Source organism: Ranitomeya imitator, chromosome 2 (assembly GCF_032444005.1).
Source record: "Ranitomeya imitator isolate aRanImi1 chromosome 2, aRanImi1.pri, whole genome shotgun sequence".
NCBI classification, from domain to species: domain Eukaryota; kingdom Metazoa; phylum Chordata; class Amphibia; order Anura; family Dendrobatidae; genus Ranitomeya; species Ranitomeya imitator.
In genome coordinates this window covers 363160198-363180250 of record NC_091283.1, presented here as the reverse complement: position 1 = coordinate 363180250, position 20053 = coordinate 363160198, and the positions used below count along the sequence as shown (strand labels likewise).

General features: G+C 46.0%; 1 protein-coding gene across 1 annotated transcript in view; it reads right to left on the bottom strand.

Moving 5' to 3' along the window:
- Nucleotides 1–18274, bottom strand: part of LOC138663861 (zinc finger protein 25-like) — a 63833-nt gene extending 45559 nt beyond the window's left edge. The window contains exons 1-5 of the mRNA XM_069750217.1: nt 18209–18274; nt 6802–6948; nt 6493–6672; nt 6311–6410; nt 6134–6231 (exon numbers count right to left, since the gene is read on the bottom strand). Coding sequence (XP_069606318.1) covers nt 6134–6231; nt 6311–6410; nt 6493–6672; nt 6802–6876 — 453 coding nt within the window. The 5' untranslated portion in view covers nt 6877–6948; nt 18209–18274. The remainder of the gene's footprint in view (nt 1–6133; nt 6232–6310; nt 6411–6492; nt 6673–6801; nt 6949–18208) is intronic.
- Between the last annotated feature and the right edge of the window lie 1779 nt (nt 18275–20053).

The window sequence follows — 20053 nt, the reverse complement described above, 5'->3', positions numbered from 1 at the left end:
GCCGAGTTGCATAGGTAGTGACAGGCGCAATCCACAGCTGCCTTTAGTTGTGTTAGGATAGGTTCAGGTATTGCGGTCTACAGAGATTCCACGTCTCAGAGCTCGTTCTATTGTTTTTGGGTTATTGTCAGATCACTGTATGTGCTCTGATTGCTGCACACTGTGTTACTGGATTGCCTACATAACACGCCACGCAGGCATCCCAGGACAGAAGATGAGGCTGCACCAGCCATTCCAGAAGATAAACCAGCGCACCCCATTACAGATCCCATATGGACCTCGCCTCCCAAAATGTACGAGCCACTGATTCCTAATTTTGTGGCAGAATCAGGAATCAAGTTTGACACCGCCGGCCTCACAGAAATAGACTTTTTCAAAGTCTTTTTCTCTGAGGATTTTGTTAACCTCATGGTGGGCCAAACTATTCCGTTAGGGCGGTAGGACCCACTACGAGGTTTGCCGTGACGTGGCAGTTGGCTTCATACAGTCTGATCAGAATGTTAAACTGAAAACCTCATGTTCAGTTATATAAATTTTTGCCTAGCTGCTTTAGATCAACGTATGATTTTTGGAGGTGCGGTTCATGCTCTTTTTTTTCATTTTAAACTAATTTATATGCTTGTCAATTTTTGGCATAAAACCCTGGTTCATCATTTTCTAACTGGTCTCCTGTAGATGCAATTGAAATTATGCAGGGCCTGGTCCTTAACATGGGGATCCTGAAGAAGCCAGAACTTCGGCAATATTGGAGGGTTGATGTTTTATACAACCCTTCAGTGTTCCGAATGGTTATGGTCCAGACGCATTTTGAGGCCATCCACAAATTCCTGCAATATACCGATAATGCACAGTGTCCCACATGAGAGGACCCCGACTTTGACAGTCTGTCACCGAACACATCAACAAAAAGTTTGTTGAAGTGTACGTGCCCCAAAGGGACATCTGCGTGGTTAAGTCCTTTGTTCATTTTAAGGGAAGGCTCAGATTCCGTCAGTACCTGTCCAGCAAGAGGGCCAGGTATGGAATCAAACTCTATAGGCGGTGTGAGAGTACCTCAGGGTATACCCACAGGTATAGAGTTTATGAAGGAAAGGACACCAGGATTGAACCCCCTGAATGTCCCCCTGTCCTGGGATTGAGTGGGAAAATTGTATGGGATTCGGTGCACCCACTGCTGGATAAAGGTTATCACCTCTACACCGATAACTTTTATTCCAGCATCCCACTGTTCAAATCCCTCTTTGCACGAGGTACCGCAGCCTGCAGTACTGTCTGTAAAAATCAGAGAGGCCTCCAGAAGATGCTACTTGGGCAGATGCTCAGAAGGGGTGACAGCAGAGCCCAATGTAGCAAGCACCTACTGGTGGTCAAGTACAAGGTCAAGAGAGATGTCTTTTTCTTGACCACCATACATGGTGATAGCAGCACCCTCAGCACTGTACGAGGTACTTCTAACAAAGGTCAGCAAACCGGACTGTGTACTGGGGTACAACAAAAACATAAGGGACATTGATCTCTCTTATCAACTTCTCCAACCGTACAGTGCTTTGAGAAAGGCCAAGATGTGGTACAAAAAGCTGGCCGTGCACATCGTACAAATGGCAATGCTCAACGCTTTCCTGCTGTCACGATGTGCAGGCCACACCGATACGTTATACCTTCAGTTCAGGGAGATAGTGGTTAAGGTCCTGATATTTGGCACTTAGGCCCCACTTCTTCCGGAACTGAAGGTGCTCGTATCGTACCATGTCATCATTTCTCAGGGGTGGTCCCACAAATTGGAAAAAAAGGTAAGTTGCAAAAAAGGTGCCGAGTGTGTTACAAAAGGGGAATATGCAAGGAAACCATTTATCAATGCGACACCTGCCCTGAAAAACCTGGCCTCTGTATGAAAGATTGCTTCAAACTGTACCACACCTCCATGCACTACTAATTTACTTAAAATTTACATAACAGGAAACAGTAGATTAGTTCCAAAAAGGGGGCACATCTAGATAAGGTCCTTGGGGGTCTAGTTTCCAAAAAGGGGCATTGTGGGATGTTTCTACTGTTTAGACACATCAGGGGCTCTGCAAACGGAACATGACGCCCGCAGACCATTCCATCAAAGTCTGCATTCCAAAATGTCACTACTTCTCTTCCGAGCCTCTTGTATAAACAGTAGTTTTCTCTCACATATTGGGTACCATCGTACTCAGGACAAATTGGACAACTTTTGTGGTCCAATTTCTCCTGTTACCCTTGGGAAAATAAAAAACTGGGGACTAAAGATCATGTTTGTGGAAAAAATATGATTTTTTATTTTCACAACATCTTTATCTGTCCATTTTCTCCTTTTAACCTTGGGAAAATAAAAAAATTGTTGCTAAAACATAATTTTTTGACTAAAAAGTTAAATGTTCATTGTTTCCTTCCACGTTGCTTCTGCTCCTGTGAAACACCTCATGGGTTAATAAACTTCTTGAATGATTAGATGGAGGGGTGCAGTTTTTAGAATGGTGTCACTTTTGGGTATTTTCTGCCATATAGACCCCTCAAAGTGACTTCAAATGTGAGGTGGTCCCTAAGAAAATGGTTTTGTAAATTTTTGCTGTAAAAATGAGAAACCGCTGGTCAACTTTTAACCCTTATAACTGCATAACAAAAAAAAATGGTTTCCAAAATTGTGCAGAGGTAAAGTAGACATGTGGGGCATGCTATTTATTAACAATCTGTTTAAGGGCATAAAAAATTCAAAGTTTGGAATTTAGGCAGAGGGAGGGTTTTCACTTTTGGTCTGCAGCAGGTATTAAACGGCTGGGGCAGCTGATAAGTCAGGGCAGACATAAAACATTTGAGGAGTTGCAGGAAGAATTTCAGTTGCCACGGTCTGAATTGTTCCAGTATAATCGTATCTCTCATGCTTATCAGGCACAGAATAAAAGGGGAGCCATAGTGGTACAGATTGATCTCATGATCGACTATATCCTTAAGAATAGCTGCACGAAGGGGGCGATTTCAGAAATATATGGGTTTCTACTTTTTTCTTTCCTGGAAAAATATCCCATCCGAGCCAAAGGGAAATGGGAAGCTGAATTGGGAATAATTGACAATGATAGATGGGAGTCGGTCCTAGAATATGTGCCCAAGATATCAATGAGTGAACCTGGCAGGCTATCACAGTTATTCGTAATCCATAGGGCCTATAGAACCCCTGACAGGTTGTTCAAGGCTGGGCTTAGGCAGAACTCGGAATGCCCTCGGTGCTCACAATCACAGGCGGGGATATTGCATATGATGTGGCAGTGCCCTAGACTGTCCTCCTTCTGGATAGTTGTTTTAAATCGTATTGAACTGGTGTATGGATGTTCTGTCCCTAGGGTTCCACTGACTTGCATATTGGGATATGTGGAGGAAATTGTTGCGGACAACATGTTTAAAATAGCTATTGCACGATTGTTATTCATTGCTAGGAAATTGATCGCCAAATTTTGGATTAGAGAGGAACCTCCAACAAGAAGAGACTTTCTTAAGCAAGCGGAGCATATACTTACTTTGGAGAAAAGTATCTACACCAAAAGGAATAAGCTGGACATCTTCCACAAGCTGTGGCAACCGTGGATGGACTTGAATTAGGATGATAAATGAGAATATAGGGAACCTAGTATTCAATGGAAATATAACGGATGTTTATTCAAATGTTTGTATGATGATGAGAAGTGGGGTGGCTCTGGCTGAGGTCTCTGGGGTTGGGCGGGGTGGGGAGGCTCTGAGTCGGGGGGAAAAGGTTATCTGTAAATGTTTAATGAAACATTGTCATGAGAAATATTCTGATTGTTTATTCTTTGCGGATAATAAAAATCTATCTGATAAAAAAAAAAAAAATTCAAAGTTTGAAAATAGCTAAATTTTCCAATTTTTTTTACACAAATAAATGCAAGTTATAACAAACAAATTTGACCACTAACGTGAAGTACAATATATGTCATTAAAAAACAAACAAACAATCTCAGAATCGCCAAGATGCTTTGAAGCGTTCCAGAGTTATTACCTCACAAATGGGCAGTGGTCGGAATTGTAAAAATTGGCCAGACCATTAACGCGCAAACCACCCTCGGGGGTGAAGGGGTTAATGAGCGGGGCCACGTGATCGCTCGGCCAGAAAACAGAGTTGCTGGCATCAGAACGAGATGCGTGCAGAAAGGTAATTAGGATGTTCAGGGTTTTTTTTAATATGAAACATGCATATAAGGATTGGGGAGCCATGCATACAACAACAGGGATCGGGGAGCCATACATACAATGACAGGGAAGGGGGAGCCATGCATACAAGGACGGGGGAGCCATGCATACAATGACAGGGAAGGGGGAGCCATGCATACAAGGACGGGGGAGCCATGCATACAAGGACGGGGGAGCCATGCATACGACAGGGACCGTGGGAGCCATACATACAATGACAGTGACATGGGAGCCATGCATACAATGACGGGGGAGCCATGCATACAATGACAGAGACCGGGGAGCCATGCATACCACGACAGGGACAAAGGAAGCACGCAAATCAGGATGGGGGATCAGGGGGCAATGAATAACCGGCTTATACTCGAGTCAATAAGCTTACCCAGTATTTTGTGGCAAAATTAGGCTCCTCGGCTAATACTCGGGTAGGCTTATACTCGAGTATATACAGTAGGTGATACTACTGTAATTAGGATTACTTTATCAGAGCGGAGTTGGCATTTTTTGATTGGTCGCCTTAAGATGATAAAAAACTAAATATACTAAATAGATGATGTAATAGACCAGCTATTAATGCAATAATGGTGATGAAATAATAAAGACACCATTTTCCTATAAGCCTGCGTAAAAGGTGAGTGATGCAGTGATCCCTGTTACAGCTGGGGGGGCGCTGCATGCTCTTCTCAGAATACACACGGAGGCGTATTGAGGCCATGGGAATGAATGGCAGTCGCAGGCATAACTGTGATGGTGAGGCAACGCCTGGCATTACTGTAAATGGCCCGTGTGTTTTTCGCAGAGTAGATACTCTGCGCTGTAAGCCTGAAGTAATGTTGCTCTGGGACCTGTAGTCTCACAAGTGTTTTGTGTAGTTTATAATAAGGGAGGCTTACAGGGTTAGTCGGAGAGCTGGGCGGGTCTGACTAATCACACAAACCTCCCACCTATGGCAGTGGTTACGGCTTTATAATGTGACTGAGGTCTGATTGGACTGTGTGTAAGGTGCTGGAAGGCCTACGTGTTGAAGGTGCTAACTTCCTGGAGGAGAGCACATGGTGAGGCTTTGGACCTGGTGGCCTGTGTGTTGGAGGGTTCCAAGTGGGGCCGGACATCCGGAACAGCACACAGAGAGGCCGTGTCTGCAGAGGCTGCCAAGCGAGTATTACCCAACAAGCTAGTGATAGCAGCATCACAGGTGTCAAAAGTAATTACAACCTTCTCTGGATCTTGAAAATTAGAGCTAATCAGCAAATTTAAGCCTCATATTCCTATTCATTTATAAGCCTCATCACAACATTAGTTACGTTCAACTGTTTTTGTCTCTGAAGCAGTTTGGCTGTAGAACAGTGCATTAATAGGTGAAAAATGTACTTTGGGGGTGTAATAACTTTAGACAGACAAGGTGGTCTCATAGTGGTAACCCCGATGCTGGATGAGCTGTAGTTTATGGTCAGAGTTACAAACTAAATCAGCCTCTTCCAGGTAAACAAAGGTACAACAGAACAAAACGGAAAATAACAAGTCCATATAACACATGGGTTCAGCTGTTTAAATGTGAGTGTTTTCCTCTGACTCCAGCAGGGTCTGAGCAGCACATGCAAAGCTTCCTCACCTTGCAAAACACACAGACCAAGTGAGACAGCTCCAGATGCCTTAAATCAGAGAACCCAAGATCCAGTCTGGAGGTAAGTGAGCAGCCGATCCCACCCAGCTCTTTCAGCTGCTCGTAAGACCTGGACCCACAATCCAGGCTAATAAAAACACCTCTCAACACTATGTGAGCTTGAGCCTGCTTCTCCGAGGCCTACATCAAGGTTGGCCCGCGACTTGGATAAAACAAGACTGAGCACAAGACCTTCACAGTTGTCTACACATCATAGGGCAGATCTCATGACACCTTCTCTCCATCTACCTGATGATCCTGAGGAACATTGGGATCTTCTTCTTTACAGTCCTGTGGAAGAAGAGGTTGGGGACATCTCTCTGGTGTTGTCCTCTTACTGGATAAAACTGGAGGAAACAAATACAGGGACTGAATTCATTCTTTACATATAGATAATTATAGGTCATGTGTATTTAGTCCTATTACCTGGTGATGTGAGGGGCTGGTTAACCTCCTTGTGTTCTTTAAAATACTTCCACTCCTCCTTGGAAAAATAGACGGTGACATCCTGGCACCTTATAGGAACCTGACACATACAATGATACCGTCATCCCCTGATCCCTTCATAGCATTACAGTATAATGTCCCAGCATTCCCAGCAGTGTCACCTCTCCAGTCAGCAGCTCAATCATCTTGTAGGTGAGTTCTAGGATCTTCTGGTCATTGACATCCTCATGTATCAGGGTGTGAGGTGGAGGTCCTGTGTTTGGGCTCTGGAGTCTTCCCCATCCCTCAGTCACAGGGTCCTGACAGCGCTCAATAGAGGTCTTCTTCACTACTGTGTAATCCTGGTTATGGAGAGACACATTAATAAATCTCACTACAGACATTTCCAGAGTCCTCACCTCTCCAGTTCCGTCCATCTGTTATTCCCATAGATAAGAATGATGTAATGTGACGTCATCAGAATCTCTCACCTCTCCAGTAAGCCGGAAGATGATCTCTAGGGTGAGGGGTAATATCCTCTCCATCTTGTCTCTGTCTCTCTCCATCCTTGATGGATCAATCAGAGAAATCCTCCTATATAGAAGATCTCCACTGAGAGGATCCAATATTGTAGAGACCTGAATGTGAAGAAGATGAAGATGTAACATCATAAGGACTCCCATGGAATAATACAATTACAGGAGATAATATGGGAAACCTATGAGGAGATAGAATGCGTAGATGTTGTATTCTCAGACTGTGTAATCTGGAATGTCATAAACCTCACCCATTTGCTGTACTTGTGACTTGGATGAGACTGTAAATGGGGACTTCTCACACTCACTTGTCTTCTAAGCGACTGCAGTAGGCTGACAATAAGTGCACCCCACAGCCAGCTCACACATCCATGCCACACTTCACGCAGCCACCACTTGCCATTTTGATGGGCCACCAAGACATCTGCTCTGGGTGACTCACTAGCTCATATGCACAGCTAATTTATAGAATCACCTGATTGGTATTCTTCTTCTACTCTGACATACACAGGGTTTATCAAGTCACGGGGGTGCCAATGGGCACATGGAATGACGCGACCCCCTGCTGACATGTGTTTAATGCTGCAGTAAGACACTGACAGCAGCATTTAACAGGTTAACAGCTGTGTGAGGGTCTCAGCTCGCTCTGAAATATGATTATTTTTTACTATATCTGGGGCATAGAGAGGTAGCGGGGCCTCTGTTCCCAGCAACGCATGCCAATATATGACCATGACAGCTGGGGCCTAACAATGGGGTCCTAGAACGGAGACATTAAGAATAGAAAGTGAAAAAATATAAACTAAAATCCAGCTCCATTGTCCAACAAGATAAGAAGTTCTACTCCGGAGTTAACCTGTCCCCAGAATGTCTCCATTACATGTACAGCTCACACCGCAGATAACAGCCCCTCATACATCTATAGCACCGGCCCTGGGGCCACATCTCCAGCCCTTGGAAACTGATCCAGGAGGTCGGTGCTATGTCCTGGGGTCATCTGTATCTGCACCAGGAGTGGGGGAAGGGAGGAGTTATTTATTAGGAGGTGGGTGGGTGGTGCCATATTGTGGGGACAACTTGTACTATCTAAGGTCCCTTTCACACGTCCCTGTCTCCGGTACGTGTAGTGACAGTTATCACACATACCGGAGACAGGTACACAGTAAAATAATAAACCAACAAAATACCATATCTGTCTGTCGTTGTGTCCCACGCTGTAATCCACGTCTGGGGCTAAATCGTTTTCAACCAGGATGGTGCCAAGATGCGACTGTCCCAGCTGAAAACCACTGGTGAATGAGCTACTGAGAGTGCAGCATCATTCACCAGCAGTGACATCATCACAGCCGGGCTGAACTGAGGTGACCTCTGGACCGTGGGAAAAGCCGGAGATGATGTCACCACTGGTGAATGATGCTGCACTATCAGCAGCTCATTCACCAGTGGTTTTCAGCTGGGACAGTCGCATCTTGGCACCATCCAGATTGAAAACTGTATATCCCCAGATATGGATTACAGCGTGGCACACAATAATGGGCAGATATGATATATTGTTGGTTTATTCTTTTACTTTTATTACAGGAGATCGAGGGCTTCACAGGAATTGGGTGATGCAGCAAGTATAGCTTAATTTAGAATATTAAAGGAGTCTCTGTAATTTTTTCAAATAAAGGATTTTATTCTGGCTGTGTGTTTATTTACCATACTAGATGGTGGCCCGATTCTAACACATCGGGTATTCTAGAATATGTATGAATGTATGTATGTCGCACTTAGCACAGCCACGTAGTATATAAGACAGTCACGTAGTATATAAGACAGCCATGTAGTATATAACACAGCCACGTAGTATAACACAGCCACGTAGTATATAGCACAGCCACGTAGGCAGCATCAATAGTAAAAAGTTGGTCCGGGATGGGGCGACACACTGGCACTGACTGGTGGGGAGTAGGGAGAGGGCACTGACTTGAGGAGAGAAGGGAGGGGTCAATTCGCGGCCAGACTAAGCCTGTCACTGATTGGTCGCGGCCGGCCGGCTATGCCAATCAGTGACGCGGGACTTACGTTACGGAAGTTAGTTACAGACAGACAAACAGACGGAAGTACCCCTTAGACAATTATATATATAGACTAGCTGAAGAGCCCGGCGTGGCCTGGACATAGTAAATATCTGTGGTTAGTCATAGCACCTCACTTCTCTTATTTTCCATTACGCCTCTCATTTTCCCCCTCACATCTTTCATTTTCCCCCTCACATCTCTCATTTTCTCCCTCACACCTCTCATTTTCCCTCTCACTTCTCTTATTTCCCCCCCACACTCCTCTCATTCCCCCCTAACACTTCTCATTTCGACCTCACATCTGTCATTTTCCGATCACTCCACTATTTTCCCTCACTCCTCTCATTTTGCACTCAAGACTTTTTCATTTTCACCTCACAGCTCTCATTTTCACCTCACACCTCTCATTTTCACCTCAGTATATACATGTTTGTCATCTCCCTTATATATAGTATACACCTGTATGTCATCTCCTGTATATAGTATATACCTGTATGTCATCTCCCCTGCATATACTATATACCTGTACGTCATAACCCCTGCAAATAGTATACACCTGCTGTATGTCATCTCCTCCCGTATATTGTATATACCTATGTGTCATCTCCTCCTGTATATAGTATATACCTGTATGACATCTATTCCGTATATAGTATATACCTGTATGTCATCTCCTCCTATATATAGTATATACCTGTATGTCATCTCCTGTATATAGTATATACCTGTATGTCATCTCCTCCTGTATATAGTATATACGTGTGTCATCTCCTCCGGTATATAGTATATACCTGTATGTCATCTCCTCCTGTATATAGTATATACCTGTATGTCATCTCCTCCTGTATATAGTATATACCTGTATGTCATCTCCTCCTATATATAGTATATACCTGTATGTCATCTCCTCCTATATATAGTTAATACCTGTATGTCATCTCCTCCTGTATATAGTATATACCTGTAAGTCATCTCCTCCTGTATATACCATATACCTGTGTGTCATCTCCTCCTATATATAGTATATACCTGTAAGTCATCTCCTCCTGTATATAGTATATACCTGTGTCATCTCCCCTGTATATAGTATATACCTGTATGTCATCTCTTGTATATAGTATATACCTGTACGTCATCTCGTCCTATATCTACTATATAATTGTCTAAGGGTCACTTCCATCTGTCTGTCTTTCTGTCACGGATATTCATTGGTCGCGGCCTCTGTCTGTCATGGAAATCCAAGTCGCTGATTAGTCGTGGCAAAATGCCCACGACCATTGCCACGATCAATCAGCGACAGGCACACACAGTCTGGCAGCAACATGGCTGCTCCTTCCTCTCCGCAGTCAGTGCCCGCTCCATACTCCCCTCCAGTCAGCCCTCACACAGGGTTAATGGCAGCGTTAATGGACCGCGTTATGCCGCATTGTAACGCACTCCATTAACGCAGCTATTAACCCTGTGTGACCAACTTTTTACTATTGATGATGCGTATGCAGCATCAATAGTAAAAAGATCTAATGTTACAAATAATAATAATGTTAATAATAATAATAAAAAAAAAAACGTTACTCTCACCCTCCGACGTGCGCGGTGTCCTCGGCAGTGCAAGCGGCAGGCTCCGGTGCCAAGGATGCTATGCAAGAAGGACCTTCCATGACGTCACGGTCATGTGACCGCGACGTCATCACAGGTCCTGCGCTCATACCAACTCTGGGACGGGAAGCTGCCGCGTGCACCACACACAGGCGCCATGACTACAAGGGGCTCCTCGAAAGGTGAGTATATGTTTATTTTTTATTTTAAGTCTTTTTTAACCTGTTACATACGTGTCTGGGCAATATACTACGTGGCTGGGCAATATACTACGTGACTGGCCAATATACTACGTGTCTGTGCTGTATACTACATGGCTCTGTGCTGTATACTACGTCGCTGGGCAATATACTACGTGGCTGAGCAATATAGTACGTGACTGGGCAATATACTACGTGACTGGGCAATATACTACGTGACTGGGCAATATACTACGTGGCTGGACAATATACTACGTGGCTGGGCAAAATACTACGTGGCTGGGCAATATACTATGTGGCTGGGCAATATACTACGTCACTGGGCAATATACTATGTAGCTGGGCAATATAGTACGTGACTAGGCAATATAGTACGTGACTGGGCAATATACTACGTGGCTGGGCAATATACTACGTGGGCTGTGCAATATACTACATGGACATGCATATTCTAGAATACCCTATGCGTTAGAATCGGGCCATCATCTAGTATAGTATATACCTGTATGTCATCTCCTCCTGTATATTGTATATACCTGTGTGTCATCTGCTCCTGTATATAGTATATACCTGTGTGTCATCTCCTCCTATATATAGTATATACATGTAAGTCATCTCCTCCTGTATATAGTATATACCTGTGTGTCATCTCCTCCTGTATATAGTATATACCTGTGTGTTATCTCCCCTGTATATAGTGTATACCTGTATGTCATCTCCTTCTGTATATAGTATATATGTGTGTCATCTCCTCTTGTATATAGTATATACCTGTATGTCATCTCCTCCTGTATAATAATCTTTATTTTATATAGCGCTAACATATTCCGCAGCGCTTTACAATTTACACACATTATCATCACTGTCCCTGTTGGGGCTCACAATCTAAATTCCCTATCAGTATGTCTTTGGAATGTGGGAGGAAACCGGAGTGCCCGGAGGAAACCCAAAAAACACGGAGAGAACATACAAACTCTTTGCAGATGTTGTCCTGAGTGGGATTAGAACCCAGGACTCCAGCGCTGCAAGGCTGCAGTGCTAACCACTGCGCCACCGTGCTGCCCATATATAGTATATACCTGTATATCATCTCCTACTGTATATACTTGTATGTCATCTCCTTCTGTATATAGTATATATGTGTGTCATCTGCTCCTGTATGTAGTATATACCTGTGTGTCATCTCCCCTGTATACGAGGGGCGATCCAAAAGTAATGATAATCGGTTATTTCTATTGCACACAGAAATTAAAATAAAATGTTTTCTTCTCTCTTAGGCACCCACTAGTCCAGGAAAAAAAAATTACTTAAATAGACCACGATTCCCGGGAGCTACATTCATTTGAATATGAACTGCCGAGGAGTGAACATCAAAATGGAAAAAAAACGAGCTCAGAGTTGTCATCAAATACCTCTGCTTGAAAAAAATGACTACCAAAGACATACACAGCGACTTGGTGGAAACATTGGGGGACTCTTCTCCTCCATATTCCACAGTTGCATGCTGGGCCATGGAATTTAAGCTGGGAAGAACATCGACGGAAAATGAACATCGTGAAGGACGCCCATCCACGTCCCTCAATGAAGAAAACGTGAAAAAAGTTGAAGAAGTTGTATTGGCAGATCGAAGAGTGACTATCAGGCATGTAGCTGAGGTCACAGGGATCTCATATGGCAGTATTCAAAGAATCCTTGCCAAAGAATTGCATATGAGAAAGGTCTCCGCGCGTTGGGTGCCAAAAATGTTAACCGACGAGCAAAAGAAGAAACGAGTTGACATTTCAATAGCAAATCTCGAAAAGTTCCAAGCAGACAAGGAAAATTTTTTGTCACGTTTTTTGACCATGGACGAGACCTGGATCCACCACTTTGATCCCGAAACTAAACAACAATCAATGACATGGAAACGAGCCGACGAACCGACGCCGAAGAAATTCAAAGTGTCAAGCTCAGCAGGGAAGGTTATGGCGTCCGTTTTTTGGGACGCTGAAGGAATTATTATGGTGGACTATTTGGAGAAGGAAGCCACTATTACGGGCTCCTACTACGCAGAACAAATAAGAAGATTGCGGGAGGCTATCAAGGAGAAAAGGCGCGGCAAACTGCGGGCTGGAGTGTTGTTTTACCAAGATAACGCGCCGGCTCACAAAGCTGCTGTTGCCATGGCTACCATTCAAGAAGCGGGCTTTGAACTGGTGGAACACCCCCCCTATTCACCAGATCTAGCCCCCAGTTATTCTTTCTCTTTCCTCGGCTCAAGGAACACCTCCGGGGCAAGAAATTTGACGACAATAGCGACGTGATAACCGCTGTTGGGGATTTTTTTGAGGGTCAAGATCAAGAATTTTTTTCAAAGGGAATTCTAAGTTTAGAAAAGAGATGGACTAAATGTATAGACTTGTTAGGAGACTATGTAGAAAAATAAATTTATTTTTTGACTATATTCATTGTGTTTAGTATTGATTATCATTACTTTTGGATCGCCCCTCGTATAGTATGTACCTGTATGTCATCTCCTCCTGTATTAGACCTCTTTCACACGCTATTTGGTCAGTATTTTTACCTCAGTATTTGTAAGCTAAATTGGCAGCCTGATAAATCCACAGCCAACAAAAAGAACTCCCCCCTGGCAGTATATATTAGCTCACACATACACATAATTGACAGGTCATGTGACTGACAGCTGCCGGATTTTCTATATGGTACATTTGCGGCTTTTGTCTGCTTATTAGGGTAATCAGATTTTTATTTTTGAAGGATAATACCAGACTTGTGTGTGTTTTAGGGCGAATTTCATGTGTCAAGTTGTGTGTGTTGAGTTGCCTGTGACGACATGCATGTAGTGACTTTTGTGAGATGAGTTTTGTGTGGCGACATGCGTGTAGCAAACTTTTTATGTGTCGAGTTGCATGTGACAGGTTAGTGTATCAAGTTGTGTGCAGCAAGTTTTGCGCATGGTGAGTTTTGCGCGTGGCGAGTTTTATGTGTGGTGCATTTTGATTATGTGCAAGTTTTGTGTGAGGCAACTTTTGCATGTGTTGCAACTTTTGTGCATGTGGCAATGTTTCCGCGTGTACAAGTTTTGCGTGTGGCGAGTTTTCCATGAGGTGAGTTTTGCACGTGTGGCTAGTTTTGCGTGAGCCTAGTTTTGCATGTGGCGAGTTTTGAGTGGTGACTTTTGTGTTTCGACTTTTATATGGCGAGGTTGGTGAAATGTGTGCTGAGGGTTGTATATGTGTTCAAGCACGTGGTAGTGTGTGGCGCATTTTGTGTGTGTGTTCATTGTTATGATCCGGTGACCTTGGAGCTGCATGAGAACTTACACTGGAGAAGGTGGCCACTATACTGACCACAATCCTGAACTTAACACCGCAACTAGAAGTAGCCGTGGAGTGTACTTAACACACCTAGACACCTCGTCACAGCCGGAGGACTAAATACCCCTAAAGATGGAAACTGGAATACTATCTTGCCTCAGAGAAAATCCCCAAAGGATAGACAGCCCCCCACAAATATTGGCGGTGAGTCGGAGAGGAAAAAACATACACAGGCAGAAAAACAGGATTTAGCACAGGAGGCCACTCTAGCTAGATAGGACAGGATAGGACAGAGTTCTGTGCGGTCAGTATTAAAACCCTTCAAAACATCCACAGCAGAATATACAAAAACTTCCTACATCTAACCAAAAGATGTAGGAGCGTAAATCTGCAACTCCAGTGAATCCTACAATCAGAGCAGGAATAAAACTGAAACAAGCACGCAGCAGTGTGCCACAGACACAAAAACCAAATACTTATCTTTCAGGAATTTGGCAGCAAGGAGGAGAAGCCAGAAAGTGATCCAACACTTCACAAGGAACATTGACAACTGGCAAGGGCTAAAGGATCCTGCACACCTAAATATCCCAGTCAGAATTGTAATCATCCGATACACCTGGCCAGGACTGCGAGTCAGAGACAACTGCATTCCCACCTACAACCACTGGAGGGAACCCAAGAGCAGAATTCACAACAGTTCATATCCCCATGTGTGGTGAGTATCCCATGTCGGGGCCCCACCTTAGCAACTGTACGGTATTTACTCTTTGGCACCATCGCTCTCACTCTTTAAGTCCCCCTTGTTCACATCTGGCAGCTGTCAATTTGCCTCCAACACTTTTCCTTTCAGTTTTTCCCCATTATGTAGATAGGGGCAAAATTGTTTGGTGAATTGGAAAGCGCGGGGTTAAAATTTCACCTCACAACATAGCCTATGACGCTCTCGGGGTCCAGACATGTGACTGTGCAAAATTTTGTGGCTGTAGTTGCGACGGTGCAGATGCCAATCCCAGACATACATACATACATACACACACAGCTTTATATATTAGATAACAATAGGATTATTAATGGATAGGTGTCTTATAGACATAGCACAGCAGCCTTGCAGCGCTGGAGTCCTGGGTTCAAAACCACACTAAGGACAACATCTGCAAAGAGTTTGTATGTTCTCTCAGTGTTTCCGTGGGTTTCCTCAGGGTACTCCGGTTTCCTCCCACATTCCAAAGACATAGTGATAGGGAATTTAGATTGTGAGCCCCAATGGGGACAGCGACGATAATGTGTGTAAAGCGCTGCGGAATATGTTAGTGCTATATAAAAATAAAGATTAGTATTATTATTATAGACACCTCTCCATTACTAAGCCGTGGGCTTGATGTCACCTAAAAGGTGACATCAAAATTAAATTAAAAATTACAAATTAAACAAAATTAAATTAAAAAAACGTGGGGACCCCTCTATTCTTGATAACCAACCCTGCAGAAGCTGACAGCTGAGGGTTGCAGCCCCCAGCTGTGAGTTTTGTCTGGTTGATTAATAAAATAGGGGGGCACCCACGTTGGGTTTTTCATTCATTTATTTCTGAAAGATCGCAGCCGGCGGCTGTGGAATACTCTGATCATCCGCACCTACTGTCACTGTTATTAGCGGCAGCAGGTCTGGGATGATGGGGCCAACAGGCCCAAAAGCCCCCACCTGCTGTTGTTCGGACTTTAATATAATGTTCATCACTCTCCTCTGCTCGCCGGCAGAGCAGCAGGGGAGAATGATGCCAGCCGGGTTCAGCACCAGCTGCCAGGGAACAGTTGTTACTGTAGCGCTTCTTCTCTGGCGGCTGTCCATGTGGTACTGATGCGGCACACGTAGTACACACACGAACATCTCCGGTACTATTTTTTCCCAGTACCAGAAATATACGGACATGTGAAACAGGCGATAATGTGTATGGGGGATGGCGGTTCTGGGGGAGTATTATATTGTGTGCGGGGGGATGGCGGTACTGGGGGAACATTATACTGTTTGTGGGGGGATGGCGGTACTCTGGGAACATTATACTGTGTGGGGGATGGGGTACTGTGGGAATATTATACTGTTTGTGGGGGGATGGCGGTACTCTGGGAACATTATACTGTGTGGGGGGATGGCGGTACTGTGGGGACATCATACTGTGTGTGTGGGGGATGACGGTAGTGTGGTAACATTATACTGTGTGGGGATGGCAGTACTGTGGGAACATTATACTGTTTGTGGGGGGATGGCGGTACTGTGGGGAGTGCGGACATTATACTGTGTGTGGGGGGATGGCGGTACTGTGGAAACATTATACTATGTGTGGGGGGATGGCGGTACTGTGGGAACATTATACTGTGTGTGGGGATGGTGGTACTGGGGGAACATTATACTGTGTGTGTGTGGGGGATGGCTGTACTGTGGAAACATTATACTATGTGTGGGGGGATGGCGGTACTGTGGGAACATTATACTGTGTGTGGGGATGGTGGTACTGGGGGAACATTATACTGTGTGTGTGGGGGGGATGGCGGTACTGTCAGAACATTATACTGTGTGGTGGGATGGCGGTACTGTGGGGACATTATACTGTGTGTGGGGGACGGCGGTACTGTGGGAACACTATACTGTGTGTGGGGGGATGGCGGTACTGTGGTAACATTATACTGTGTGGGGGGATGGTGGCACTGTGGGGAACATTATACTGTGTGGGGGGGATGGCGGTACTGTGGGAACATTATACTGTGTGTGGGGGGATGGCGGTACTGTGAGAACATTATACTGTGTAGCGGATGGCGGTTCTGTGGGAACATTATACTGTGTGCGGGTGGATGGCGGTACTGTGGGAACATTAAACTGTGTGGGGGATGGCGGTACTGTGGGAACATTATACTGTGTGGGGGGATGGCGGTACTGTGGGAACATTATACTGTGTGGAGGGGATGGCGGTACTGTGGGAACATTATACTGTGTGGGGGGGATGGCGGTACTGTGGGAACATTATACTGTGTGGGGGGATGGCGGTACTGTGGGAACATTATACTGTGTGGGGGGATGGCGGTACTGTGGGAACATTATACTGTGTGGGGGGGATGGCGGTATTGTGGGAGCATTATACTGTGTGGGGATGGCGGTACTGTGGGAACATTATACTGTGTGGGGGGGATGGTGGTATTGTGGGAGCATTATACTGTGTGTGGGGGGATGGCTGTACTGGGGAACATTATACTGTGTGTGGGGGGATGGCTGTTCTGGGGGAACATTATACTTTATGTGGGGGGATGGCTGTACTGGGGGAACATTATACTGTGTGGGGATGGCGGTACTGTCGGAACATTATACTGTGCGTGGGGGGATGGCAGTACTGTGGGAACATTATACTGTGTGGGGGGATGGCGGTACTGTGGGGACATTATACTGTGTGTGGGGGGATGGCGGTACTGTGGGAACATTATACTGTGTGGGGGGATGGTGGTACTGTGGGGACATTATACTGTGTGTGGGGGGATGGCGGTACCGTGGGAACATTATACTGTGTGTGTGTGGGGGGGGGGGGTGGCGGTACTGTGGGAACATTATACTGTGTGTGGGGGGATGGCGGTACTGTGGGAACATTATACTGTGTGTGGGGGACGGCTGTTCTGGGGGAACATAATACTGTGTGGGGGGGATGGCGGTACTGTGGGAACATTATACTGTGTGTGTGTGTGTGTGTGGGGGGGGGGGTGGCGGTACTGTGGGAATATTAGGGTGTGTGTCCACGTTCAGGATTGCATCAGGATTTGGTCAGGATTTTTCATCAGTATTTGTAGCCAAAACCAGGAGTGGGTGATAAATACAGAAGTGATGCATATGTTTCTATTATACTTTTCCTCTAATTGTTCCACTCCTGGTTTTGGCTACAAATACTGATGAAAAATCCTGACCAAATCCTGATGCAATCCTGAACGTGGACACATACCCTTATACTGTGTGGGGGCAGGAAAGGGGCAGTGTGCTATGTGAGGAATACCTGTTCCCTTACTTCCTGTTTACCACAGTTGGGTCATATGTATCAGAGGAACAGGAACAAAACGCTATGATTCTTAGAAAGTGGCAACAGAAAAGCTCCAAAACAGTCTCAGCGCTGAAGGGGTTACTGCCCCCCCAGTAATGGGGAATCTCCAGCACCTACCTCCACCTGCAGAGCCGCACACCATGAGGATAAATCCAGGCCAGAAGGACCTCTGCTGACGTCACGCCCATGTGACCATGTGTGGGTAGATGTCACAGGTAGGGGCGGAGCCTCTTCATAGTCCATAGAACAGACACAGAGCAGGCAGGAGGAAGCTGCGGGTGTCATGGTGGGATCTTGAGTGTTTTGGGGTCGCAGATCAGGTAAGTGGATGTTCATACACATGCCCCAGCAGGGGAAGGGGCTGCATGGTGCTGGAGTCTGCCTGGGGAAGGGGCTGATGCTTGCATGGGACTGCATGCTTAGAGTCTGCCTGGGGAAGGGGATGCAGGTTGCATGGGACTGCAGGCAACCTGCATGGGGGTGCAGGTGCTGGGAGTCTGCCTGGGGAAGGGAGTGATGCTTGCCTGGGACTGTGTGCTGGGTGTCTGTCTGGGGAAGGTGGTGATGCTTGCATGGGACTGCATGCTGGGGGTCTGCCTGGGAAAGGGAATGATGTTGCTTGCGTGGGCTGCGTGCTGGGGAAGGGGGGTGATGCTTACATGGGACTGCATGCTGGGGTCTGCCTGGGGAACGGGGTGATGCTTACATGGGACTGCGTGCTGGGGGTTTATCTGGGGAAGGGTGTCATGTTGCTTGCACGGGAAGCTGCAAGGGGGACTGTGTACTGGGGGTCCCTGTGGGGAAGGGGGTCATGTTCCTTGCCAGCGGGGCTGGGGGTCTCTGTTGGGAAGGGGGCTGTGTACTGGGTCCCTGTGGGGAAGGGGATCATGTTGCTTGCTTGGGGGGGGGGGGGCTGCTGCGTGCTGGGGAATGGGGTGACGCTTGCATGGGGCTGCTTGTGCATGCTGGGGGTCTTCCTGGGGAAAGGGGTGATGTTGCTTGCATGGGGCTGCGTATTGGGGATCTCTGGGGAATGGGGTGACGCTTGCATGGGGCTGCTTGTGCATGCTGGGGGTCTTCCTGGGGAAAGGGGTGATGTTGCTTGCATGGGGCTGCGTATTGGGGATCTCTGGGGAAGGGGGTGACGCTTGCATGGGGCTGCGTGCTGGGGGTCTCTGTGGGGAAGGGGCAATGTTGCTTGTGTGGGGCTGCGTGTGCGTGCTGGGGGTCTCGTCTGGAGAACGAGGTGATGTTGCTTGCGTGGTCATACTGGGGTCTTCCTGGGGAAGAGGGTGATGTTTCATGCTAGGAGTCTGCATGAGGAAGGAGGTTATGTTGCTGTTGGGGGTCTCTTTGTGTTGGGGGGTCTCTTTGTGCGGCTGGCTATTATGTGATCTGGTGATGGGCACTGTTACTGTGTGATTGCTGAGGACATGGTGCAGAAGTGGAGTTTTTCCAAGAGTGGGAAGGACTGTGGAAGGTTTGATAGGTGGAGATGAATCCTGGGCGGAGTGTCAATGGGGCCGAACATTTTGCCAATATGGGACTCTTCAATTACTGGTGTTGTCCCTGGGGACTCAGCCTTGCAGCATCGGCGCTGTGAGGCACTGTGCCGCCCGCCCCGCTGGTGCGCTTTTTGTACAATTTAGGCAGGATTTTTCTCTAAAAATGTCTTTGTTTTATTCTAGGTCTTGTGGATTTCCTCCATCATTTTTCACCGTGCCCTCCACAGTAGTGACCTCTTTGGATGCCAAATCATCATTTGTTATCTCTCCACCAATTGGAGTGCTGGTGATTCCACCATCCGTGTTCTGCCAAAAGAGGTGTGACCCAGCGCCCCTCCGATGTCAGATAGATGAGTCTAATATCTGATATTCCCCCACCCTCTTTCCACTCCTCATGGCTTGCTAGGGTGAGTCTTGTGGGGGTCTACCACCTTTTCATTTCCTATGTCCAATATTT